The sequence below is a fragment of the Coloeus monedula genome (genome assembly GCF_965178545.1).
Source record: "Coloeus monedula genome assembly, chromosome: 4".
NCBI lineage: Eukaryota > Metazoa > Chordata > Aves > Passeriformes > Corvidae > Coloeus > Coloeus monedula.
In genome coordinates this window covers 16673519-16697730 of record NC_138784.1, presented here as the reverse complement: position 1 = coordinate 16697730, position 24212 = coordinate 16673519, and the positions used below count along the sequence as shown (strand labels likewise).

Below are 24212 nucleotides of genomic sequence, written 5' to 3'. Positions count from 1 at the left end.
AGAAGGCGTGGTGTTTGCTGGCTGGCTTGGGAAGTCCAATGAGGTTATCCTACAGTGTCCTGTTCCTGCCAGCTGCACCCTGCCACAGGTTGTGATCCATGGGACCTCTTGGATAGGAAAGGGTAAAGCAGCAAGAGCAGATGTTGCTGCTGGGCCCAGCTGAAGAGACATGGTCCTGAAGATCCCGGAGTCGATGACAGAGGAGCTACTGTGGTAATGGACAACAGTGATACAAGGTGGAGGAAGAGAAAATTCCCTCAATAGAAAATCTAGAAGGCCTGGAGGTCTGAAGGACCAGAAATCAGATTTTCATTCCACAGAAGTTCCCTGGGTTGGGGCCTCCTTCCCTGAGGGTTTACTCAGGACCAAAACAGATGAGTGTTCTGTTAGAGTGGGTGAGATAGACTGTCAATAGACAGTGCACAGAAGAACCAGGCTGTGGTTGGTTGTAACCCGCCAAATAAAAATAAAAAAGAAAATAAAAATTTAAAAAGGAGAGGACACAACAGAAGACAAAATATAAGTGTGAGCAGTGCAATATCAGTTGTCACCAAATGCACTCCACAGAAACTTCACCTTCCAAAAAGTACTGACACAGAAAGTCCTGTGATCAGAGCCCAGCTTTTGAGCTCAAAGCTCAAAACACAGTCCTGTTCCTGGAAATAGGAATGCTGTGAGTGCAATGAGGTGATAGATGAGAAAGCCACAGTGTTTTAGTCCATCTTCCACACCTTCACCTCTGGCCAGCTCCTGCTCTTGACCTGCTCCTGGTTGACACTGGAAGTGCTGATTTCTGGGGAAATGGGCTCATAGGAACGGAGAGACAAGCTGGCAGCCAGCAGACCCATCCGGACACATGTGCCTGTGTCGTGTTTAGCAAGCATCCCTGCTAGGATTCCTGCCATTAAGCTGTGGAGAGAAAGAAAGGTGGTTTTGAACATAGCAGGAACAGCTTTGAACCCAGGAATGTGGCTGATCATCTGTAAGGGCTTTCATTTGGACTCCAACTAGCACTTACAGCAGCAGAATATGTCACACAGGAGGGCTGAGGTTATAATGAATGGGGTTTGCTTTTTCTACATCTATATTTGCATTTTTTGTGCTTCTCATCTGAGATGTTGAGGTACTTCCTCTTGCACTATATTTTCTACTCTCCTCAGTTTTCCAGGTGACGTAGGAGAAAAGAAAGGAGCCTAAGAAGGGAAGAATCCGATTTTCCCTTGCTCTCTAGTTATTTTGTCACTTCTCTGCTCCTTCTCGGTGTCTTGTTATATCCTCCTTATGTTGGTGCCTCCTCTCCCCAAAGGATTGAATGGGGTGAGAGATGAAGTTTCCATATCTGTGTGAGAGGGACAACATGCACAGCCGGAAAAAGAAATCCAAAGCTGAAATTACATTGGAAAGCCATATTTTTGGGAAATATTTGCTATGTTTTTTTCATTTGGGATTTCCCAGTAAAAATGATGTGAGTGCAGTGTTTGGGACAGATTGGGAGCAACTACTCTGTTCACAGCAACTACTGTAACAATGTTCAGAAGCTAAGAGAGGACAAAGGAGAAGGGAAAGAGAATGGAGAAGACAATCACATTTTAGAGGAAGAAGCAAGGACAGGAAAATGTGATGGCAGGGAGGATTAATAAGCACATCTATGGGGAAGGTAAAAGGAGCCCTTACTTTGTACTCCACCTGATTACCTCAGCATCTTTTTATCCATAACAAAGGCACAGAAGATTATGACTTTCACAAAGTGTTCAATCTCTCAACAGCTCCAGGAGTTGAGAGTAAATATTTGGGGGAGCATCCCCTAGCAATGCCATGTGTGGGCATGTGGTGTTAGGTTGTCACGGCAGCCGGGGGCAAGGAGCAAACAGACACTGCGCACATGCTCAGCTCATGGGCAGATCTCTGGAGCTGTAGAAGAGCCACAGGCTGGAAGGGAGGCATGAAGTGCCCTGGGTCACTGTTTCTGGATTGCATTGTCCCCTGACCAGTGCTTCTAAAGTATGAAGGTTCACGGGGACTAAGCTGGGCAAGTGTTACATTTTAGATATTAGGAGGAAATTCTTTACTATGAGAACAGCGAAACATGAACAGGTTGCCCAGAGAGGTGATGGATGCCCCATCCCTGGTTGGAAGGGGCTCTGAGCAACCTGATCTAGTTGAAGGTGTCCCTGCTCATTGCAGAAGGGTTCAAATGAGATGACCACTAAAGGTCCCTTCCAACCCAAACCATCCTGTGTTTCTAAAATAGTCCTTTGGAAGTGCCACCAGGCTGGGCTTGGGACACGTTACCAGTTTATATGTTGTGAAGATGGCTTGTATGGCAATGCAGTGTCCTGGCATTTCCAGCCTGTTTTGGCACTCTTACGCTGTAGAACAGGGATTCGTGGAGTTCAGGGGAGCAGTTGGGTTTATTAGTAAGAAAAACCCTGGATGAACAAGGGGACTATGAAAATTCCCCCACATGGCCTTGGGGACTCTGGGGAGAGGAATTTTCAGGCCAATGTTACTTCAGGAATGGCAGCAGCAATGGGCCCCTGGCTTTCATACAGGTTTGGAAGGAAAAACAAGCTTCCAAGTTCTCCAGTATAACTCGGTGGAGGTGGTTGGCAGTGGCACATTTTATCTCACCCATGGTCTTCCCTTGAACTTTATAAAGGGAAAGGAACCCCTAAGAAAGACATTTAGTTTACATTAGCCTCTAGAAAAAAACTCGTCCTGCAGTAAGGAGTGCTTGTGTTCTGAGCAGATGGTGCAGAGGGGAGGCTGTGTCCCTGAACGGGCTGGCTGGGGACACCTGCCAGAGGTAGTGAGCAAAGCTGAGCTTTCCTTAGGACAGGCTGACCCCACGAGGCTCCTCCAGCCCCAGTTCCTCTGCTGTTATTACACCTATTGCTCCAAACAACCCTTTGGTCTTCTTTGGAGAAGACCAGCTTGCAGCTGCAGTCAGCTCATCTCAGAGGTGATCTGGGACACAAGCAGCATGTCCTGGTGTTAAGCAGGCTAATCATCTTGGCAAGAAGTTATTGATTGATTTTAAGTAAAATATTGAGGATTCTCTATGTTAAGAAAAAAAACCCAAACACAAAAACCTTTTCATTCTGCCCACTGATAAGAGAAAAAAGAAGAGTTGCTATGTTGAGTTATTGGTAGGTAAGAGTAGAAAGGAAAAAGGAAATATCTGTCCCATACAGACTACTGGCCTAGCCCAAGGCAATGAAAGGACAGAATCAATTACTGCACCTATGAAGAAAGAAGAAAAAAACAACCTGACTGCTACATACAGTTTGTCAAGTTAACAAGGAGCATAATAAAATATTACTCTGACAGACTGAGAATTGATCACTGGGGGTAGGAATAATAGCTGTCATTTCCCACTTCTGTGTATGGCATTGTGTGAACAGCCAGGCGAATTATACAGCAGACTCTTTTGAAGCAAGAGCTTCAAAATTGCCAGAGGCAAATGCAGAACCTGATGAAATGCTTTTACAGGGCCGTTTTAGCTCTTGAGTGGCAGTTCCACTTCCATTGGAGAAGTGTGGAAGTAAGGCAGTTAGTTAGTAAGACAGCTTTGATGTAAGGTGGTTTACTTTGCTTTTAGCAGCTCAGCCCGGAGTAATTCAGAATTCTTAGATTGCCAGGAAAGGCTTGGATCTTGAAGAAAAGCAAAACTAATAATGGCAAGCCTGGCTTCCAAGATGCTTCGGGGGACATTTTTAGCAAGCTTTGCAAGGAATCACTGTAACCAGCCCTGTTCTCACATCCTTAGCGTCTCTTCCTCAAGCAGCAGGGTGTCGTTACTTTTACAGGGGAATTTCAAAGGAATCCGATCATGGCCCTTTCACATGCAGCTGGAGAGGACAAAGCAGTGAGCGATACCTGTCACCAGCTCCTGAGACGTTGACTATCTCCTCCCTGCTGATGGGGATGGTGGGGTAGTGGGCAGCACAGAGCCTGGCAGCAGCAGTCTGTGGGGGGAGGGAAGGGAAGTTAGTGAGAATTGCCCAAGCTGATAAGGCCTGATGCGCCTGGTGCCAGATCTGCATGGATGACAAAAAAAAAAAAAAAAAAAAAAAAGAAAAGGCTGAAAAAAGGGCAATAATCTTTTTTCACACTTCGGTCATTTAAATGAAGCTTCCTGCAAATGAAGCTCGCACTCATGAATATTCACATAAGCACATTTAATTCTAGCTGACTCTAAACACTGCTGCTAGGAGCCAGCAGTATATGGACAGACAACTTGATTTTCTTTCAGAGCTGTGTATTCCACCCCCCCAAACACATACATTTTCCAGCAGTGATGCTATGTTTCCCAGGATTGCTGCCATGCCACCAGAAATAGTAACAGTGCCATATGGTCCAAGAAAGAAGCAATTGAGAGCTCAGAGTTACTTTTCCATGCCCTTACCTGTTCTTGAGCTCCTGGATAAAGCGAGATGCTCCCTCCCAGGCTCTTGCCACACAGGAGGACACCGTGAGCACCGAGGGTCACCACCACACAGTGCAGGTGGGCCAGCAAAGGGCAGGCCAGGGCCACTGCAGTCTGGACAACATCCTCCAACCTGGATGGCAGCTCTTGAGAGAGAGGGGAAGGGAAAATGTGCTATAATGGTAAAGGTCCAAAACCAGCCTTTCTGTGGGCTGACGGCCTATTTATGAGCACTTCTACTACTATTTATAGGCACTTCTGAAATGTGGTTGGTAAAATTTTTTTTCTTTATATTATTGGAAACATGGAATTCTCCAGAGTTAGACTTCCACGCTGTACTTCTATGCTGAGGAACCCAGCTCTCAAGGGACTAAGCATATGTCTGTAGAGATCAAAATTCTGTCTTGAAGAATGGCTTCCTTGTCTTAATGCTGTTGGATTTCCACCTGCATTTGGTGGGGTGTTTCATTTCTGCACAGGGTGGTACTGCTGGGACAGGTGCCCTCCAAACATCATGTTTCAGGGACACTTTGACAAACCAGATACTGCTCCTGTTTAGGTGATGAAGTGAGGCAAATGGGATCTCTGGTTTTGGGCAAGGAGCTCTCCCAGGCCTGTTGTGGTCTCTGATAGGTCATCAGTCCATACAGCCCATGCAGAGATGGCTGTAAGGGGCAAGACACCATGAGCACTTAGGAATCCCCACTGTGTTATAAACCAATTTGCTTGTATTATGGACTGAAGCAGAAAATGCTCTTCTCCAGGATCTAGGTTATCTAAAAGTCTGACTGACCCTTCTGAGTATTCAATACCTGCAGGCAGAGGGTTCCCAAGGGTCTGATTTATTGCTCTCAGCTCTTGCAGGTTGGGGGAAATGTATGTGAGTGCTTTCCAGCTGTCCGAGAGGAATGGCTTGGAGGCCTTGTTCTCATCTGTTGGCTCATAGCACACTTCAAAAGAACAATGCAATTGGTTAGTTAATTAATTAATTAGTGGTTCATCTCTGCGTCAGAGCAGGATGCAGCGTAGAACACTTAGAATAATTGGCACAACTGGAGTTACACATTTAAACTATTAGAAACTTAAATATTATTTCCCCCAAACTTGGGACAAGGTCTCCCAAGGTTTCCTTCTCAGTGCTCAGCAATGAGACAGCTGCTTCTGGCCCTGGATGATATAATCAGACTCCACTTTTATTACTCCAATTAGCTGGTGTTGGAGCCTCTGCCAGGTTTTTAGATCACTGTGTCCTTCTTTGGGACTTGATTTTAAAAAGGAAAATGTAACTCCAAAGGTTTAGGAAAGGTCCCCAGCATACCAGTGGAGGGAGGCATTTATTTTATGGGAATGGAAGAGAATTCTTCTCAAAAGATGCTTTAGCACTTTTTCTGAGAAGCAAACTATATTGCTTCTATCAAACTGGCAGAAGTGCTCAAATTGCCACTTGCCTTGAGATTAAAAGGCTCAGAGAGCAGCATTCCCTGGCCTTATGGCAGTGCTCAAGGGCTTTACCAACTATGCTTCAGGAAATGTGGTTCAGCTGCAGAAACAGGAAAACTCAAGGGAAATCAGAAGTGTTTTATCCATTTGAAGCAGAGTAGCAGAGAACAGAAAGAGGTGCTGAATAACCCGGCATGTCAGACAGTAATGGATGTCTCCAGCAAGCAGCAGGGGTGTGCCTGGGCTGTCTTGGCACACGTGCTGTGGGGGCAAGTTCTCCTTACCTGCTAGCTGGTGCTCTCTAGCTAGCTGGCAGACGTACTGAATAGTGGAAAGAGGCACATTTCCATCAATGCAAATGAGCGGGGCCTGACACAGGTTCTCCTTGAACTGGGACACCTAGTTAAAATCCAGGACACAGAGGAGAGACAGCTTGAGTCATTGCAGAGGGACAAAATCATTGCTAGTCAGACTCAATGTAGGATTTTGATTTGTATTCCAGCCTTTAGGTGCAGGCATGAACCTGAAAGAGTGATTCCCTAAGGAAAAAGGATTTTTCCATTTGCCCCATCTCCTCCCCTTCTCCTTCCCCTGCTCCTGGCCATTAAGAGCTGGACTCAGTTGGCAGGGCCACTCCAGCAGAGAAAGATAATTGCTGGTCCTCACTAGACCACTACAGGGAAGTGGAATGCTGCTGTTTAATGCCACTGTAGGATTCCCTGGGCCATGCCTGGCTTGACTACACCTTTGCTCACTGTGCATGTGGTCTGGATGCAGAGAGGTTGTTCAGCAGAGTGTTTTATACCTGGGCCCCACTGAATCCCATAGGGATGGGGTACAGTGGAGCAGTGGAGTAGGGAGCTGCTGTCCTCTCCTTTGGCTCTCTGAGGCTGCACAGCCATTTGCTGGGATGCCAGGCCAGTGCTATGGGCATTCCAGCAGCATCCCCCCATGTCTCTGCCAGCCCTGGTGGAAAGAGGGGCTGCCAAAATGCACTTTGCAGCACAAGACTGGTTCAGAATTTCCACTGGTCACAGCTGCTTTGTAGAGCTCAGGAGAACTAATCCCTCAGGTAATGGTTTTCTGTGCCAAGGCTTGGGGGAGGCAGGGTGGGGATGGAAGTGGGAGCAATGACCATATTTTTCTCTAGGAAGGCTCCACCTCACGGAGATGCCACTGGTAAGTTGCACTTAACTTCCATGTTGCTGTCAGTCATGAAGCGCAGGCTTTTGTTCTGTCGATAAAAGGTTGAGTAGGAAAGGAGGGTGCAGTGATGGGGCTTTCACTGAATTACTCCTTAATCACTGCTGCCATTATGCTTCCCTGATGTTTTTGAATGTTTGGATGTGCTGAGCAACAGTTTCTGTTGATACAGCTCAGCATGTAGAAACAACAGGGATGGTGGGGAGGGGATGGAACAGGAAGACTTGCTTTAACCAGTGTTCTGTCCACCTTTTTTTCTGCTTTTCCCTAAGGGGTGAAATATAATTCCTGTATGTGGACCGGATTTATTGCTGGCTTTAAGGTGCAAAATTATAAGTTAGCTTGGACAAGTTAATGAAGAGGATTCTGGCCTACATATCATGGATGATGGTAATGGAGATATTTATAAACCAGAAATAGATAGAAACTCCATCTGGGTCAGCAGCAACAGAGGGCTCTGGTAGCTTTTTACGCTGCTATGGCAGCGGCCAGTGTCTGGGGTTAATGTCAGCCCATCCCATGTTCCTCTGCACAGCCACTCCCTCCTGGTACAAACTTCACCCATGGCCCTTTGTCACAGGCCCACACTCTCTCTTGTAAGAAAAGCTCACAAATCCAAGGAAGTGCACACATATTGCTCTGTTATCTGGTGGTGGATGTCCATGTCTCCCAAGCCGACGCTGAGCTCCCCAGCACTGGTGATCACAGCACAGTAAGAGGCTGTGCTCTTCCCCTCCAGCTGAAGGACGCCTCTCATGTCCTGAAACAGGGAGGACAGTTACACACCGAGCATGTTGCTCTTCCCTGCCACACCCGGCTCACTCTTCCTGTGCCCACCTGGTCTCCAGCCCAGCTCACTGCTCTCCCTTGGGACAAGCAGCATGTCAGAGGTATCTCAGTCTAGACAATGCTGGCACATGGCTATTTGTTAATGTTTGCAATGCAACAAATGCTGCAGGTTAAAGCAATCCTTTAGTAAATGAGTGGCTGGTCTCTGCTGTGCAGTTTCACAGGTTGTGTCTCCTGTAGCAGAAGAGTGGTATGTCACGTGGATGGAGAAATGTATCTAGCTCAGGAGCTGACAGAGAAGCTGGAGGTTTTAGGGAAATGGTGGGAATGTGTTTTGTTACAGGCAAGGATTGCTTGGTGGCTGGCGAGCAAGTCCACCTTCCCTTGGGGGATTGCTCACTTGGACAGCACAAACTGTGCTGTGCAGAGAAGAGATTGTAGACCAGCCATGGTGAAGCCTTTATAACCCAAAATGGGGTCCATATTCTCATTGCTTCATTTGCCAAGTCACTCAGGCAGCCAGAACTAAGGCCCCATGGGCTCTGTTTGGATCTCAGGGTCACGAGGGCACTGGTAAGAGTCAATGACCTTGACCAGCCTCACCTGGGGGCTGCACTCACACCCTGCCTTGCCTTCAGTCCTGCCTTTTCTCCATGGAGCTGCCTGATGCCCTAGGTTAGAGCTGCCCTCCTGGCTGTTTTTGCTCCCTGCTGGGGTGGTGATATTCTGCATTGCTGTCCTGGGGAGCTCCTGCTGCTCCCAGCTCCCTGACCTGTGGACAAGCTGCTGCTGAAGCCAAGTATTCCCCTGGGGCACAGGTAAGAGGTGGATGCAGCTCTGCAGAGGATCCTGTTCCTCTGAGCTGGGGAGGTGTCCAACCTGCAATTCCAGTCTCACATTTTCTCTCTCTTGGGCTTTTACCAAACCAGGTTAATTTTGGCAATGCTTAACGTGTCCTCAGGTTCAAGGTTTACACATTTCTCGCTATGTTTAGCATTCACTAGAACTGCTCATGGTTGCTCCTGATTTACGTCTATCTCCTCCAAGCACCACTTCCTGGAGCTGAATTCAGACTGCAACATAAATCTAGCCTGTGCTTTGGAGGTGCTTCCTTGCCTTCTAATTGTCTGTAGCTAAAGAAGCATGGAATCATTCCTACTCTTAGCCTGATGGAAGGTGGCTCTGACGTCTGCCAGGGTTGGGAAGAATTTTCCCTCTGTGTAATGTAATCTCTCCCATGTTTCTGAGGTGTCACCTCTGTGCAACGTACCATGTGGTGGCAGTAGTGCAGGACAGAGTCTAAATGCTCATCCTTCCCCACAGCTGATAAAAGGAGAGGAGCTTGTCCAAGACGGCTTAAACAGTCTAAAAAGCAAATGGAAACAAAAGCTATTAAATCCACCAGAGTACTGTGAACACAGTGACAGCCTGTGCAGCATGGGTGTCTCTAGGAAAGCCCTCTCCTGAAAAACTTAATTCTCATCAGTCCTTGCCTAGAAGGATGTTCAAGATGAAATTGAGCTGTAGCTGCTGCAAATGACTGTTTGGAGCTGAGTGAGGTATCCTACAGAGAGCTGAACCAGCACCCTGAAATTTAGGATTATTTGGAACATCTGGGAGGGGAGGAAAAGAGGGGGAAGACAATTCTGCTCTTTTCTGGCATCATCTCCTTTACCATTACAGGCATGTGGGTTTTCCCACACTGCTACTGAGCACAGCACTTTCTGGTGCTGGCCCTCCACACTGCTGTTCCCACCATGGTATCTTACCAGAACCACTGAATCTGAATGCATTAATGGGAAACCCTTCCTCCTCTCCTGTCAAGTTACCACAAATTGTACCTCTGTAGGTGGCATGGGTATTTTGATTTTTTTTTTTCCCCACTCAAGGTTCTTCATTAGTGATCTGAAGTGACAGTAGATTTGTGTTAGGAGATTGGGAAAGGTCTAAAAGATGGAATAATCCTAAAATCTTTCTGTAATCTGTCCCTGTTAACTTCAGTACAAGAATATTGGTCTGCTGCTGCTTGTGGTGGAGCCCCAGGTACTGTGTGATCCTCTCCCATTGCCAAGGAATGTACCCTTTTCTCTTCTGCAGTAATGCCCATACCCCACTTCCTTTTGTCCATAGTATGTGGTTTATCATTTTGGAACTGTGATTATTCCTTTCAACTTCTGGCTCTAAGCATGCTTCTATAGTGACTATATCCTGGCATTAATGAGTCTGAGGCTGCTCAGTAGTCATTGGAGATGCTGATGCTTATTTCCCTTTGATTCGGGGTTACCGCACTATGTGCTAGTTAACTTCAGATTTGTGGACCCTCCTTTTCCCAATCTTCACTCCCTCCCCTCTTATTTCTTGGAATGGGCCCTGCCTTTTCCAGGCAGTCTGCCCACTGGTATATTGCCTAATGTGTCCCAAATCTTGTCAACATTCACCATCTCCTGCTGTTGAAGGAATACCAAAGGACAAATCACAGCTGGCATGCACCCGCAGGCAAACCCAAGCACCAGGCACCTGCCAAGTTCCTTCCAACACCGCCAAAGGTTCGTCTCACTCTTCCAGCATTTGTTTGCCCACCACCCTGGAAGAAAAAACTGTTAATTGGCAAAACTGGGAGGGCTGTTTGGCATAGTTGCTATGTTTCCATGATCATGTGAAGTTGATATTGCTGAAATATAGAGCAGCAATCAGAGGGAGCAGAGGGCATCCAGCTCACAGATTGAGGGCAATACAAACTTCTAGAGCCATCTACTGACTTAAATCTCCATGACAAAGGCCTGCTTTCAAGGAGGGGAGACCCACTTGACCACCCCATGAATTCCTAGTTTGGTCTCATTTGCTAAGACCGCCTAGAATGGCTACTGAATGTTTCCGTCAATGCGAGCAGCCCTCTGAATTTACCTGCTCACAACAACCTGGGACTCCAAAGTTGCTGGGGCTCTGCCTTCCAGGCCACTCAGCTCCCACCTTAAGCAGTTTGTGGGAGTTATTTATTTATTTATTTCCCTCTTTGAATGTAAAATGAGATTTGTTATCTTTGCTGTACTGCCTCTGTACTTTATTCATGGAAGGACCTGTTTCAGAGACTGAAGACTTTTTCACTCACCCATTGCTTCCCAAACATCTCTCTCATTAAAAATACCCTTCTTTTCCACATGTGTGGCTATCAAATTCTTTTCTCTTGCCTCTGCCTTCCACTCCTCTGTCCATCTGCCTCTTTGTCACAGATAAATTGTCAGAACGCAGGCAATCGTTCACCCATCTCATTCTAATTCTGCTGCCGGAACAATTACATCAGTAAGTGCTCAGATCAATTTGGGCTTCATCTGACTATCAAATGGTTTTAGAGCTCTTGTTTCACAAAATCCTGAAGAACGTTTTCCATGTCTGAAGACAGCTTGCCACTGGCAGTCCTAATGCCTGTATGCAGAAGCTCCTGGCCCAGTCCCTCTGCCCTACACCAGCCCAGGTGCACAAGAACACCCCTGCACATACACATTTTTCTTACTTGTTAACACCACTATCTGTTCTAACCAAGGAAATGTATTGCCATCTCACTGTAAGACATGTCCTGCCCCCAACCCATCACTGTGCTTGGGCATTCTCAAAATTCATACTGAAGCTCCCCTAGGATTCTTCTTCCCCTGTGTGAAGCTGCACATCTGTCCTTTGCACAGATGCCTTTCCCTGCATCCAGCCCTGTGAGAGGCTGCTCTCCCATCTAAATATGATCTTTTATTTCCCTCCTCTGACTTCCAGGCTCTTTTTATTAGCTCTGACTCTCCCCAGTTCTGTAGTTTGTAAGACTTGGTGCTAATTTTTGATACCTTTGCTTTTCTGTCTGGCAGTTCTCCAACCTGTTTGGGCCTGAGCAGAACTGCCTGTATATAAGCAACCTATGGCCTTTATCCATCTTGGCACTGCTTGTTACTCCTCATTAACACAAATGCCCCTCCCTTGCATTTGCTTGTGCTCCCTGGGAATTGCCACTGGTACTGTTGGGAATGAGGATATTTCCATCTGCATCTGTAGCCTGTTGAGAGTTGCAGATTTCAAAAGCAAAGTGAGCTTGGCTATTTTAATTCTGAAGCTCACTCTGTAATACAGGCAGCCAAGGGGAAAAAAAACCCCAAACCCCAGCACCCCAAAATACAAAGCAGGGTGCTTTTTTAGGCAAGTCAAACAACATGGCTTTGAACACTGGCCACTATTTCAGTCTTAAAAGAGGGTGCTAGCTGCCATCAGCAATAAGCACAAGCTGCGGTTTATGTAATTCCACTATCTGTGTTTTAAAACCCATGCCTGCAGGAATGGTGAAAATACTCATCAGCTCCTTTTGCTGCCTGGCATGGTGATCCTCTCTTTTAGTTCCCCCTACACCCCAGAGGCAGAGTTTCTGGGGGGGGGTTTATGCCAAGCCTTGCCCTAAGAACAGATGTAGCAGCCTCCTGCTCAGGGATCCTGCTGTGGGTGACCTCTGCCGTTGTACAACCCCAAAGGGCCTAAAAGAAATGAAGATGCTAAATCTCTCTTTAAAGTAGCAGGTGGGTACAGTGAGAGAGAAACCAGCAGCTGGCTTTTAAAGAAAAAGAAATTAGGAGCTCTCATCACACCTTACCAACTCAGCTGTAACTTCAAGTCTGAGTGGTATTCAAATACCTCTTCTTGGGTTTGGGTGGGGTTGGCTCAGATTAAAGCATTTAGGTGAAAATGGTCTTGCTAAAAGTGATCTGAAGTGAGGCTGGGCTGATGCTTTCTGGCAAAGTTTCAGAGAATTGAGAAAGTCTCTGGAACTTTCTTCCATGTCCTAAGAGATTTGAATTCTTAATGTTAAAAGGAGACTCTGCTCAGTTTCTGGGTATCTTGAGAAAATTATAACCATAATGCTTTTTCCAGCAACTTTCTCTCAGCAAAATTGTTCATCCTTCTCAGCAGGTCAGATAGTTACATATTAAGCATTTAGCTTCTGGGTAGCCTTGAAAGCCATGTGGGAATTACAACCAGGTCAGAATACTGCTGCTTTCCTGCTGAGACAGCATGAGATGTGAGTGGTACCCAGTGCTCTGCAACAAATCCAGCAGGCATAAAGGTGGGATCTGCTGGGTGCTGAGCTCTTTGAAAAAAAAAAATCTGTCTTTAAAAAGCTAAAACAATGATGTTGAGAGGGGCTTTTTCCCTGTGCAACATTAAAAGCCTCCTTTTTCTCTTGTCAGCTGTTCCCAGCAGGAACTACACTGGTCCTTGGCGCCCTCACCATGCTGTCAGTGGTCCAGGGATCTGCACTCGTGTCTGACATGCCAAGGAGTGCCTATCCTTCCTTGGACACAGCTCAGCTCCTTGTCCTGATGGCTGAGTGTGGGCTGTGTATGGTGTTGGTTACAACACAGCTGAAGCAGTTGAACCTTTGCTTTTCCAAGCCTTCATAACCAGTGCCACAGCATGTTTTACCCTTGACCATTATAACACTGTTTGGCCCCTGTATCATTAAATAGCCAAATTCCTTACAGACAGTTTCCCCTGCACATTTTCCCTCTCTGAGTGAGAGGACTTCACAGGCTGCCCCATCTGATGGCAGAAGCTTCCTGCCTTGGCTATCATCACAGAGTGATTTGAGACACCAAACAGTTTTTGAGTAAGCTTCACCACCTAAGTCTGCAGTACTTCATACAGCTCGACAAAAATCGTACAGGCCATGCAAATAGCTGTCATTTGCATGGGGGAGTCCCAGGTTTGGTCCACTTTAGCTTCTTGTTTGCTTCTTGTTCAATCCAAACTGAGAGGAAGGGGGTTCTGGTAACATTCAAAATGTTCTATTTTTTTAAAGCTTTTTTTTTTCTTTTTTAAGGCGGGGGGGGGGGGGGGGCAATGTCTGTGCGTGTGTGAGACTCAAATCCTTCATGCGTACTCTGCACAGAGTCTTGCTCCTGTTCATCCTGCTTTCCATAGCTAAGACAGCCTCAGACAGCCAGAGCTGGCTTTTGCCTGAGGGTTTCCTCCCTATGGGGAGATGGTATGGATGACACATTGTTTTGTCCCTCTCTTGAGTGTCAGGGATGGTGATTTTCATCATGGGGACAGAGTAGGTCAGGATATATCGCTCCATTATCCACCTAACCAACCCCAAACATGCAGCATTACACCTCCCAAATGTGTGCATACACACATGTGGATATCATACATGGATAACACCTTTCCCCCAACCCCTTTGGCTTGGCAATCCCATAAAAGTAGCTGGAAATACATTGGTGCTAACAAAACTACCGCAGATACAGTACCAGGATGTCAGGGTTCTGTGCCTTGGCTATAAAATCAACGTTGATACCTCCAATCACCACCTTTAAGAGGGAAGAAAAAGGTAAAAAGTGGTTGGAAGGACTTCAGGAAAAAGTTTCCAAGTCTTCTTTGCTTTGCCTAGTCACTTTTCCCACCCTCTTGAAAGCTCTCTCCCTGTGTAAGGGCCAGTGCTTATTTTGAATAGCTAGACACAGGTGTGTGCAATCCCAACCAGAAAGAATCAAAATCTCTTGTATTTGTTGCTTTCTGAACTATGCCTGCTGACAGCCAGCCCCAGCGTGGCAGGTGGGATGTTACAGCGGACACACAGGGATGCTGATGGTTTCTCTGTGTGATATACCAGGCCTCAGAAACATTCAAGCACTGGTGTGTAAAAGAAAAGAAAATGGGAAAAAGTGGGCAGAAAAATGCAGCCCTTTCTTGCAAGCTCCCAGGAGAAACTGCCATACCCAGTGACACTTTACAGATCACTTCTTTTATTGTCCTACAAAGCCAGAATAAGCAGTTCAGCTCCACAAACAGGAAGTTTCCAGATTCTTTGGGGACATACAGCTGGTTTTTTTCTCATCAAATGCTGGGTTATTGCTTCTGGAGTCACTGCCCTCTTTTATGTTGACAAATCCTATTGCAAACGGGTTTCAGAAAATCTTTCATGTCTCTAAAGACCACCAGAATAGATTTCCTGTAAATTACATGGCATGCAAAAAATCCAAGAGAGTGAACAGAGTATTAGGGCTATAGTAGATCTTGTTCAGGATGTGCTGTAACTCTTGTGATTTTTGTCAATCATGAGCAGGAGGCCAACAAAAAGAGGTATTTATAAACATTTATGGCTCAGCAGCTCAAAATATCTCTCCCCACCTTCTTCCAGGTCTACTCCTGTAGTCACAAATTCCCTGGCACTAAGAGCAAAAGAGCTGAAGCTGTACATAAGGGCACAGTAAAAGGTGAAAAAGTGATTAAAGTTTTAACGGCCTTGATGGCCTAAGACTTAATGAGATTAGGCCATTGTCAATGTTTACTCTTTGTAAATGTGGATAGGCAGAGGGAGAGAAGACACTTATTTTTGAAGAATAAAAAGGGAAACTAAAGGGAGAGTGTCTGAGAGTGTGAAGGAGAATGATTAGTCCCTGGCTGAGTCACCTTTTACTTTTGGGAACAGATATAAATTTATCTTGTGCTGTCAGCAGAGAGGCCTCATATGGAGACCAGCAGAGGACTCACTGGTTGGGGTGGGGTCATGTTCTCTCCTCGTCGAGGCAGGTTTCCCTTCCTTCTGGCTTTCTGTAGTTTGCTCAGGGCCGCTGCAATGCAGCTGCCCACTCTGGCATTGTTCTGGATCAGTGCAAGGTCTGTTTGGCATTTCTTTGAGGAAAATTAAAAATACCAGTGAGTCTGACCTGTTAGAAGCTTATGTAGGAACTGTTTAGAGGGAGAAAGCAGGAAATACATGCTGAGACTTGATAGGTTTGATTCCCCCATACCATAACCCTTTGGGGACAAGTATAGTGGGTTACAGTGCTGCATGAAAACTCTGATTTTTCTGTTGTTGTTGTTCACCTTCTTCCCCCAGTGTCCACAGAGAGGAAACCTGGCTTTGACAGGTGGGGAATAGAAGCAAAGGCTTCACGGAGAAAAGAGAAGTGTGTAAATTACCGCAGAGAGCCTAAAAACCTTAGAGGATCTTGGTCAGCTTTTCCAGAAAGAGATACCTACTGAGATTTTGCCAACTCACTATAAGCAATTCTTTTCTAGCAATTGCACTGGGAGCAGAGTATCAGAGGCTTTGGAAGCCCTACTTTGTGGCTGCATATAGCTCTTATATCCAAAAATGCCTTTACCATTCTGCCCTGATTGGTCAGGTCTCTTAGAGGGCTGGCAGCAGAACCTGGATGTGAATCTGGCTCTCCCAGCCAGTACATCTGCTTTCTCTTGGCTGTGCAATAGCATTCCTCCTCACCCAGGGGTGTTTTCCCTCCAAGCTTCTCTTTCTCTGTGCCCACACGGAATGCTGGATAAGGCAGTGTGATGTGCAGCACAGCGCTCTGGGAAGCCCAGGGACCTCCCAGTGTGCAACCCCAGCACAGACAACAGTATCCAGAGATTCCATCACAGAGCAGGCAAGTTCTGGGTCAGATGTGAGGGATTTCTTTGGGCTCTGGAACACCTGCCATCTGTGCTGCCCTCCAATTTTTAATGGAAAAGGGGATGAAGACAGTAAAGATGTTCCTGAAAAATCAGGATGCAGGTCTCATCTGTTTGCAGACCTGAAGTGTTTGCTCCTTGCTAGATTGTCAATAAAGTGACAGTGTTTCCTACCAGGCATTATCAGAAGAGATAGGAAATATACTGGAGTACTTTCTTTTCCCCCCCACTTAGTAAAAGGATACTGGAGTCCAGTGATTTCCCATCAGTTAATTGTGTGAGCTTCTGTAACAAAAAGGGGGTCACTTCTTTGCCTGTGATTCCTTTGGACCTTCAAATATAAAAAAAATGCCCACAGATGAGCTGAAATGGCATCAGAGGAGAAGCACCATTGCCAGCAGATACTTTATCTTCATAACCACCTACCATAACAAGTCCTGTAAACAAGCTTTGGGTTAGATAAAGCTACAGTCATGGGCTCACCCATGGCCAAGGTTAGGCCGTGCTACGGCTGCTGCAGCAGCGTCCCTGAATTTGTTTACTTCCCCAAGACCATGGGCTGAGCAAAGGAAAGGCTTAGGTTGCTTCTCACCTGGCTTGGCTGAGAGCTTGCTGGATGGCCTCCTCGATGGCCTGGCCCTCGGCAGCTCGCTCCTGGGGACAGGGCACTGCTATCAGCACCCCGCTGCTCAGGCCCAGCCCCAGAGCACTGTCTGGGAGAGGATGGGAATACTGTTAGTGACACTCCTTGGAGAAGTCAGGTGCTGAAGGACAAGGACAGAGGAGAATGGGCACAGGGTGTAGGAAGCCTCAGAGCTCAAGCTCCAGTTCTTAGCTGACCCAAGATTAGGATATTCTCCAGCTACCAACCAATTCTCATCTGCCTATTTTGAGTATGGCTGTACACTAAATGGAGCAAAGGGTTTTTTTTCTTTTTTAAACTGATTCCCCTTCAAAGGCCCAGAAGCTGTTTTTGTCAACATATTATGTGTTGCTTCCACTTCACTAGGGTGAATAAAACATGAATGAACATGCCAAGCTGGCTGCAGCTGGCTTGCAGTTTTACTTGCTGTAAAGGCTGGACCTCTCTGCTACTGTATTTTCAAAGCACTTTTGATGCAGGAATGGGGGAGGTGGGATGGAATATTTTTCAGGGCAAATTTTTCTGCAGACTTAAAGGAAGTGCCTCATCCAGGGTGATTCTTGTGTCCTTCTTTTCCAAGACCTTACATGGGCCTTTGCCATGTGAAACACACCAATGAGTTTAGCTGCCTCCTCTTCATCCCGGACCTGATATGGTGCTTGGAAGCCACTCTGGCGTGAGAAGAAGGCTGGGAACTCTCTTGATTCTCCAAAGGCAGCCACGCAAACACCCTGAGTCTCCTGCAGCAGTGGAGGTGAAACAAGCAGGTGATCAGTGGAGGGAAAGGGGAGCCAGTTAAAGAATGGGACTTTTTACTTCTACCCAGAAAGAAACTGCCTTTCTTTGGAACAGGTCTTGGTTATTTTTATACATCCTATTCTATTCTATTCTCTCACCAAGAGCCAGACATGGTAAGTGGCTAGATCAGATCTGGCTCACTGAGGCAGGGGAGGCATGCACATCCTTTGTGTGTGCTCGGAGCTGATCCAAAGCCATGCAGCTGTCATTGGCACCATCCTGAGTCCAAGATAACACCCTGGGATCTGAAGATATGTCATGAACTGACAGGAATATAAAAGAGTTCTGCTTGAGATTGAGAAATACCAATGTTGGCTGTCACATGAATTGCTGGCTGTGCTGGTTTCCAACATGCCAAACCTTAAAAGGTGACTACTGAAAATCATCTGGATTCCCTTTTTAATTCTGATTTTATTGTAGTGTTTGATGGATCTAGTTTCCCTGATCCATCAGTTTCTGGGAGCATCATCCCAGAAAAGCAAATCTCATGCCAAAGTAAAAGGACATGGCTAGCACTACCTTTGACCTCAGCTGGAGCAGCTGCTGTAACAGCCCCTTGGGCATAGTTAGATTCATGCTAGGGAGCAGCCAAGGGCTTGTACAGTCCCAGGACTACAGAACTTCCCATCCTCTCAATAGCAATTTCTGAAAATCTTTGGCTTAGGACCCATCCCAATGCCACTGGGCACTCTGTGCACAAAGAACAACATTATCTGCTTTCGGGCACCACAGCCCATGCTACCTACCAGATATTCCAGTGTCCTGCCAATATCAAGGATAGACTTGGCTCCTGCAGATATAACAGCAACTGGAGTTCGTCCTAGCTCTGTCAAGTCAGCACTCACATCCAGAGCTGTCAAGGGACAAGCAGCATTGTGTTGGTGATTGTGGTGTGCTCCAAGCTGAAGAGATCTGACCTCCCAAAAAGCCATATATGCCTGGGATGTCACAGCCTGACTTTATAACTGCTTAGATCCACAAGCAAATATTAAAGGTTTAGATTGTGCCTTTAGGTGTTGAGATTGAAAGAGGTATTGACAAAAAGAAGTCACATGGCTAAGGGCAGAAGTGCAGCCTTGTACTCCATCTCTTGGCTCTTTGATCACATTGATAAAGAGCATGCAAAAATTTGGTAGAAAAGAAAGAAAAAGGTGTTGTATGGCAAGGATGAAGTTCAAGGAGATGGAATATCATTGAAGTAGATTTTGAGTTTGGAACTGATAATGCTTGCAAAAAAAGAAAGTACCACAGGAGTTGACCTCAGGAAAGTTCCTGTTCTGGAATTTACATCACAGCTGAAAGGGATGGCATATGACAGGGCACTGCCCTTGTGCTGTGCTGGAAATATATATGGCTGAGAAGAGAGAAAGCACTTAAAAGCCACAAATACACAGCCAAGACTGGGCCATTTTCCAGAGAGGAGCACACACCTCTAACACAGAGCACACTCTTTTGTGGCAAGGCTCTTCTCCTCCTCAGCTGAGAGAGCTGATAACAACACTGTGCTTGGCAGCCAGTATCAGGTTATCCAGCCATTACAAAGAGGGAGAGGTGCAGTCAGCTCCTGTTGCACCAGAAAACAGTATCAATATAACCCCATGTAAGCAAAGGATAAAGAGAAACTTCTACCCCCTTAACTGCAGGAGCCAAGTCCAGGGCTCAAGAGGAATATTTTGAAGCTTCTGGAAAGGTGACATAAGGGAGAAAACAACCACAGTTGTCATAGATCAAGAAGAATTTTAACTTTACTCTTCGGAACAGACAGTTACTGTAGGACAGACTGGGAAAAAGAAGGAATTAAAGAAAACTGTAGCAACAGAGAGAAAAGTAGAAGGTATTGATGTTCTTACTGTTCTCCCCATCCCGATGGACACCTCCTATGCCACCTGTCACAAACACGGGAATTCCTGCTTTGTGTGCCGCAATCATTGTTCCAGACACGGTAGTGCCACCAGACAAACCCTGTCAGGGAATAACCAGTCAGAGTCAGCACGCAGGGTGACATGGAGAGGCAGCTATGGCTGTGGTCTGCCACACAGCAGTGTGAGCAGCTGACCAGTGAAATTCTAACATAAATATTCTTTTAGGCAAAAAGGCAGAGGAATTCACTTAGGAGTTGGACTCTGTAATCCTTGTGCCTCCCTTCCAACTCAGAATATTCTGTGATTCTGTGAATCACCTGTTGTCCCTGCTATGTAAGCCATTCTTGCCCTGACAGCAAAGGCCTTTGCTCTCCAGGGTGTTCCACGGGCAGCTAGTTGCACCTTTAGCTGTCCCGTTAAGCTTGGGATGGCCTATGTGTCACATAGTTTACATGCAATGTGAAAATGTCTTATCATGCCAGTAAGAATATCCTTAGCCAAGTGCCCATGGCTTGCCAGCACATCCAGAACGACTTTTCAGGAGCCCTATTTCAGGTATGTTATTCCCTCATTCTTCTGTATTTTGACTCTAGTTAGGAGCACTTTTGCGCTTACCAATAAGATACCACTTTCCATGGTGTTTCTGAGAAGTTTAAAAGCCAGCTGGCTTGAAGCTGCAGAGCCCTATACTGTCACTAGAAAAGCAATAGACCACTATACTTCACTAGGAAAGACCACCCTAGAAAGTCTGCACACCATACCTGGCTGAGGACAAAAGGAAAATCTCTGCGAGACACTTTAACTGCGTTTTTACTGCTTGCCAAGAACTCGAGCTCCTCGTCTGTGAGTCCCACATGGATTTGGCCCCTTAAAATACCTATAGTGGCTGGCACTGCTCCATTTGTTCTTACAATTTCTTCCACCTCTCTGGCCATGCTAAAATAAGATAAACAAGACAACAATCACAAAATTAGGGATGCAAACAACTGGGTGAGAAAACTGTCATGTTTGATGGCCATCATTCACAGTTCTTGTGATTTCAGCTACATCCTATTCCTCTTGTGTCTGCCTCATGGCAGAAGTCTTTGCACTTGAACTTGCAGAAGTGAAGAGCTCCCATTTTCAAGGATGGCAATGTCTGAGCTCTGCGCTTCATTTTTGAGAAAAATCATTTGGTTTACTAGCAAATCTGGTTGTACAATAGACTACTGAAAAGAGAGAACTTCTCAAAATAGAACTTTTCTGTATCTTTTACCTGTTAGTTCTCTGACATCATAGACCTTCACAGAAACCCCAGGTAGTTCAAGTCCTGCTCAAACGACCAGGATATATTTTTCATAATACAGTCAGATATAGAGTAATAACGGTGCCAAAAAGCTGCTGCCTTAGGGTACTCCAAGGCTGCAGGCCAAGTCTTTCTAAGTTTAACAGATTTTGTACTTGATCATTCATACACTATCTTTTTTAAGAGGAGCTTCTTCTTCTCCCCTTCTGAGCTATCTGGACATATGCTAGGCAATCTTTAACTACTGAAACTACCTCTCCCCCAAAACCGAGTTTTTAGAGCTTCATTTTAAGACTGAATGTCAGGCAGAATAATGGCCAGGTAAAAAGCAAGATGGAAAATCAATATCAAAACCTTTCTGTGCTTTCTGGAAGCAAGGATGGAGGCGAGAGTGCAACAATTTCTGGAACTGTAACACAATGAAACATGAGTCTACTGAAAATTGATAAATAAAGAGAAGAGGTGTGGGGGGTCCATTCAGGGTACAGAAGACAGTGAGAAGGGACCAGGAGCTCTCACAGTAGCTGCTCTGAGTGGGTTAAGGAACAGATTTCACTTTTGTGTTTCAATCCTCTTTGCATTACAAAAGAGACAGGAAAGGAAACTGCAGAGCGTTTTCAGTGTCTGTACAAACCATGCAGCTGAAAAGGCTGATAGCTCTCTTTTAGAGCAAGTGGTGACATTATCTGCTGCTCCATTTTAAAGGAAGAAGGAAATTTAAGGTGTTGGATAAGGAGATAACTAGGCTTGGCCATATTCCTCCTTAAAAGTCCAAATACAATTGTTTTACACTTGAGCTCATCATCTGCTTGCCTAACGACCTGACATTTCCATTTGTTCTTGCAACAGCTTTGGCTTGACTGAGAATAGTGATATCAATCCAGTAAGTTATGTGCTTCATTCTTACAACTTCACTGAATGAGGAACATCAAAATCCACCACCTCAGATTCAGAGGATAGGCCATGCCATGTGTAATGATGGTGCTTTCCAAGGCTACAACCGGTCTCCCCTCCACCAGAGCTTGCTGTACAGAGGGATGAATCCTGACATAAGCACCTGGGGATAAACACAGAAGAGTGAGTTATTTGTGTGGGTATTTGCAGTAACTACGGAGCTGTTTTATAAAAAGCAAACTGTCGTCATCACAACAAATTTATCCCTTTCTTCAGCTGTCCTTTGGGGTGAATTTACAAATAACTTTAGGAAGACTAAAGCTGTGTTTTATATAAGTGAAATGTGTGCAAAATATGTCTACTGTTAACATGAATTACAATCCTCACCACCATCACTGAAGGATCCTCTGCCACCATCTTTGCAGTTGTATTGTTACTGGCTCCAGTAACATTACTTGAACATTACTGTGAACAAATGAGTCCTGCAATCATGCCTAAAGATGGGAACATGTTTTAAAAGAGTGGAAGCACCAAGGATACCATAGTAACTCAATATATTTTAAGACTGTCGTACACCAAGGCTATTGTGGCTCTTTGCTGTGCTCCAAGAACACTACCAGCAAGGTCTCTGCTGAATTCAGATGAGGAAAACGCTTTCCACCCAGGAACTGTTTCAGAATGCACTACTCACCATGCAGAAGTCTTCTCACCTGGGTGGTCCCACGTGCCATGGAGGACACGTGTCTTCCCAAGCTGTAGGTCGTCTTCCTAATCATCTTGTGCATATGGTCCTGAGATAACAGACGCCAGGTGAAAAGGAAAGATGCAATTTACCAATGATGTGACCCTGAGAAGCTAAACATATCAGCTCTTGCTTTGACCTTGGAAGGTAGATAGCCCTTGCCCAGGAGATTGTCTGGAATTTCCTGGTGTTTCCAGTATGAACCAGGGTGTCAAAACAAAATGTTAAGCTACAGAAATGGAGTTGGAACGGGTCAACCGGCCCATTGTCAATGCTGGGCTGAAATCATGGAGCAGAGAAAAGGATGAGGAGTAACAAACTAGGGAGAATTCTGAAGTAGAAAACCTTTTAAATTCCAAAGTGACCTGCTCATGATAGATTTCAGGCCCAGCCACTGCCACCTCCAATGCGAAAGGTCACAAGGAGGAATCTACAAGGCAGAATAGTGCTATAGGGATATGAACCTGGTTTTTGCCGGTGTCTAGGAGAAAATAAGCAGCTCAAAAAGGAGCTGAGAACTGACAAACCAGACTGGAACTGCAAGGAGGAGAGAGAGCAGCTTTCCCTAGACCGGGAGTGCTTTATGCAGGCTCAGGTTACATCATCCTTCTTAGCGCAGTGCCTTGGAAGCAGAGCGGCAATTCAGCCCCAGCAACAAACTCCAGAACTCCTCTGGTCTCTTAGCAACTCCTTTTCACTCTAATTAAATTCATTCCCAAACAGAGAAAGAGGGGGAGAGAGCTGTAAATGTTAAGAGAGTGCTCTGGTCTGAGCCTCGGGGCAGTTTCACTCAATGCCTGGCTGCTTCACATACTTTCCCTGGGCTTTTGGCCATATCCTTCCAGTCTCCCTGTTCCTCACCCCTTCATTAGGAGGAACGGATTGCCTTCCTCAGTCCTCTGTACCTATTGATAATTCAGATAGCAAATTAATTAAAATACAGTACTGGGTCATGTTACAGTGAGCAGAATATGGCTCTGCTCTCAGTACAGTGTGTGGCACTACAGCTATACAGAAAATTCTCATACCCGGGGAGAGTTATTTGCCCAAATCTAAAGACTTCAACTATACAGGACAGCTTGGGCTGTGTTATTTAAGAAATGTGGGACTGGATCAACTAGACACGACACACACCTGACTGAAACACTAAGATTTTCCACTTTCCACATCCTTTTTGTGCTAAGCTCAGCAGCTTGAGCTGTTCATGGGTTCATGAAAATGTTCTGGTATTGCTCTGTGTGTGCCTACACACCCCTCGCTCTCTGGGGCAAAGTCAGCTTTGGAATAAATTCATTAAGCCAGCCAGGGATCTGCTGAGCTGCTCGAGTTGTGCTCTGAATTTTAACAACCCCTCAAACTCTGAAGCACAACAGCCAGGAGTGCCCAGGCTGTGCTGGCCAGTGGATAAAAACCAGCTGCTCACCACCTGAAACCCAACAGGGCTGAGCTGATATTCACGGGAAGCTCGGCCAACATTCAGCCTGAGCTGGCTCAAAGATTTTTGAATCTTGGCAAGTTTCGCAGCAAGACCCATACAACTTTTTGCTTTGTAACTAAATTTTGCAGATTCATAGTGCAAGTTTTAGGCAGCTCAAGCACAGAGCTGCTCTCCTCCCACCTCCCCTGTGACCCCTCCGGCATATCCAACCTCATGGAGCAATGGCCTGGTGTCCCTTACCTCTGGG

At 45.9% G+C, this 24212-nt stretch overlaps 1 protein-coding gene across 1 annotated transcript; it reads right to left on the bottom strand.

The window, feature by feature from the left end:
- Nucleotides 1-700: 700 nt before the first annotated feature.
- LOC309571825 (uncharacterized protein) lies at nt 701-24212 on the bottom strand. The gene is made up of 19 exons (XM_082279677.1): nt 24206-24212; nt 22477-22576; nt 21834-21948; nt 20368-20542; nt 19595-19706; nt 18491-18597; nt 17560-17686; nt 16896-17016; nt 16549-16634; nt 15383-15510; nt 14140-14199; nt 10379-10445; nt 9132-9226; nt 7704-7832; nt 6154-6268; nt 5242-5379; nt 4409-4575; nt 3880-3968; nt 701-909 (listed from the first exon to the last, which is right to left on the bottom strand). The coding sequence occupies exons 2-19, from the start codon at nt 22568-22570 to the stop codon at nt 714-716; spliced, it is 2121 nt and encodes a 706-aa protein (XP_082135803.1). The 5' UTR covers nt 22571-22576; nt 24206-24212; the 3' UTR covers nt 701-713.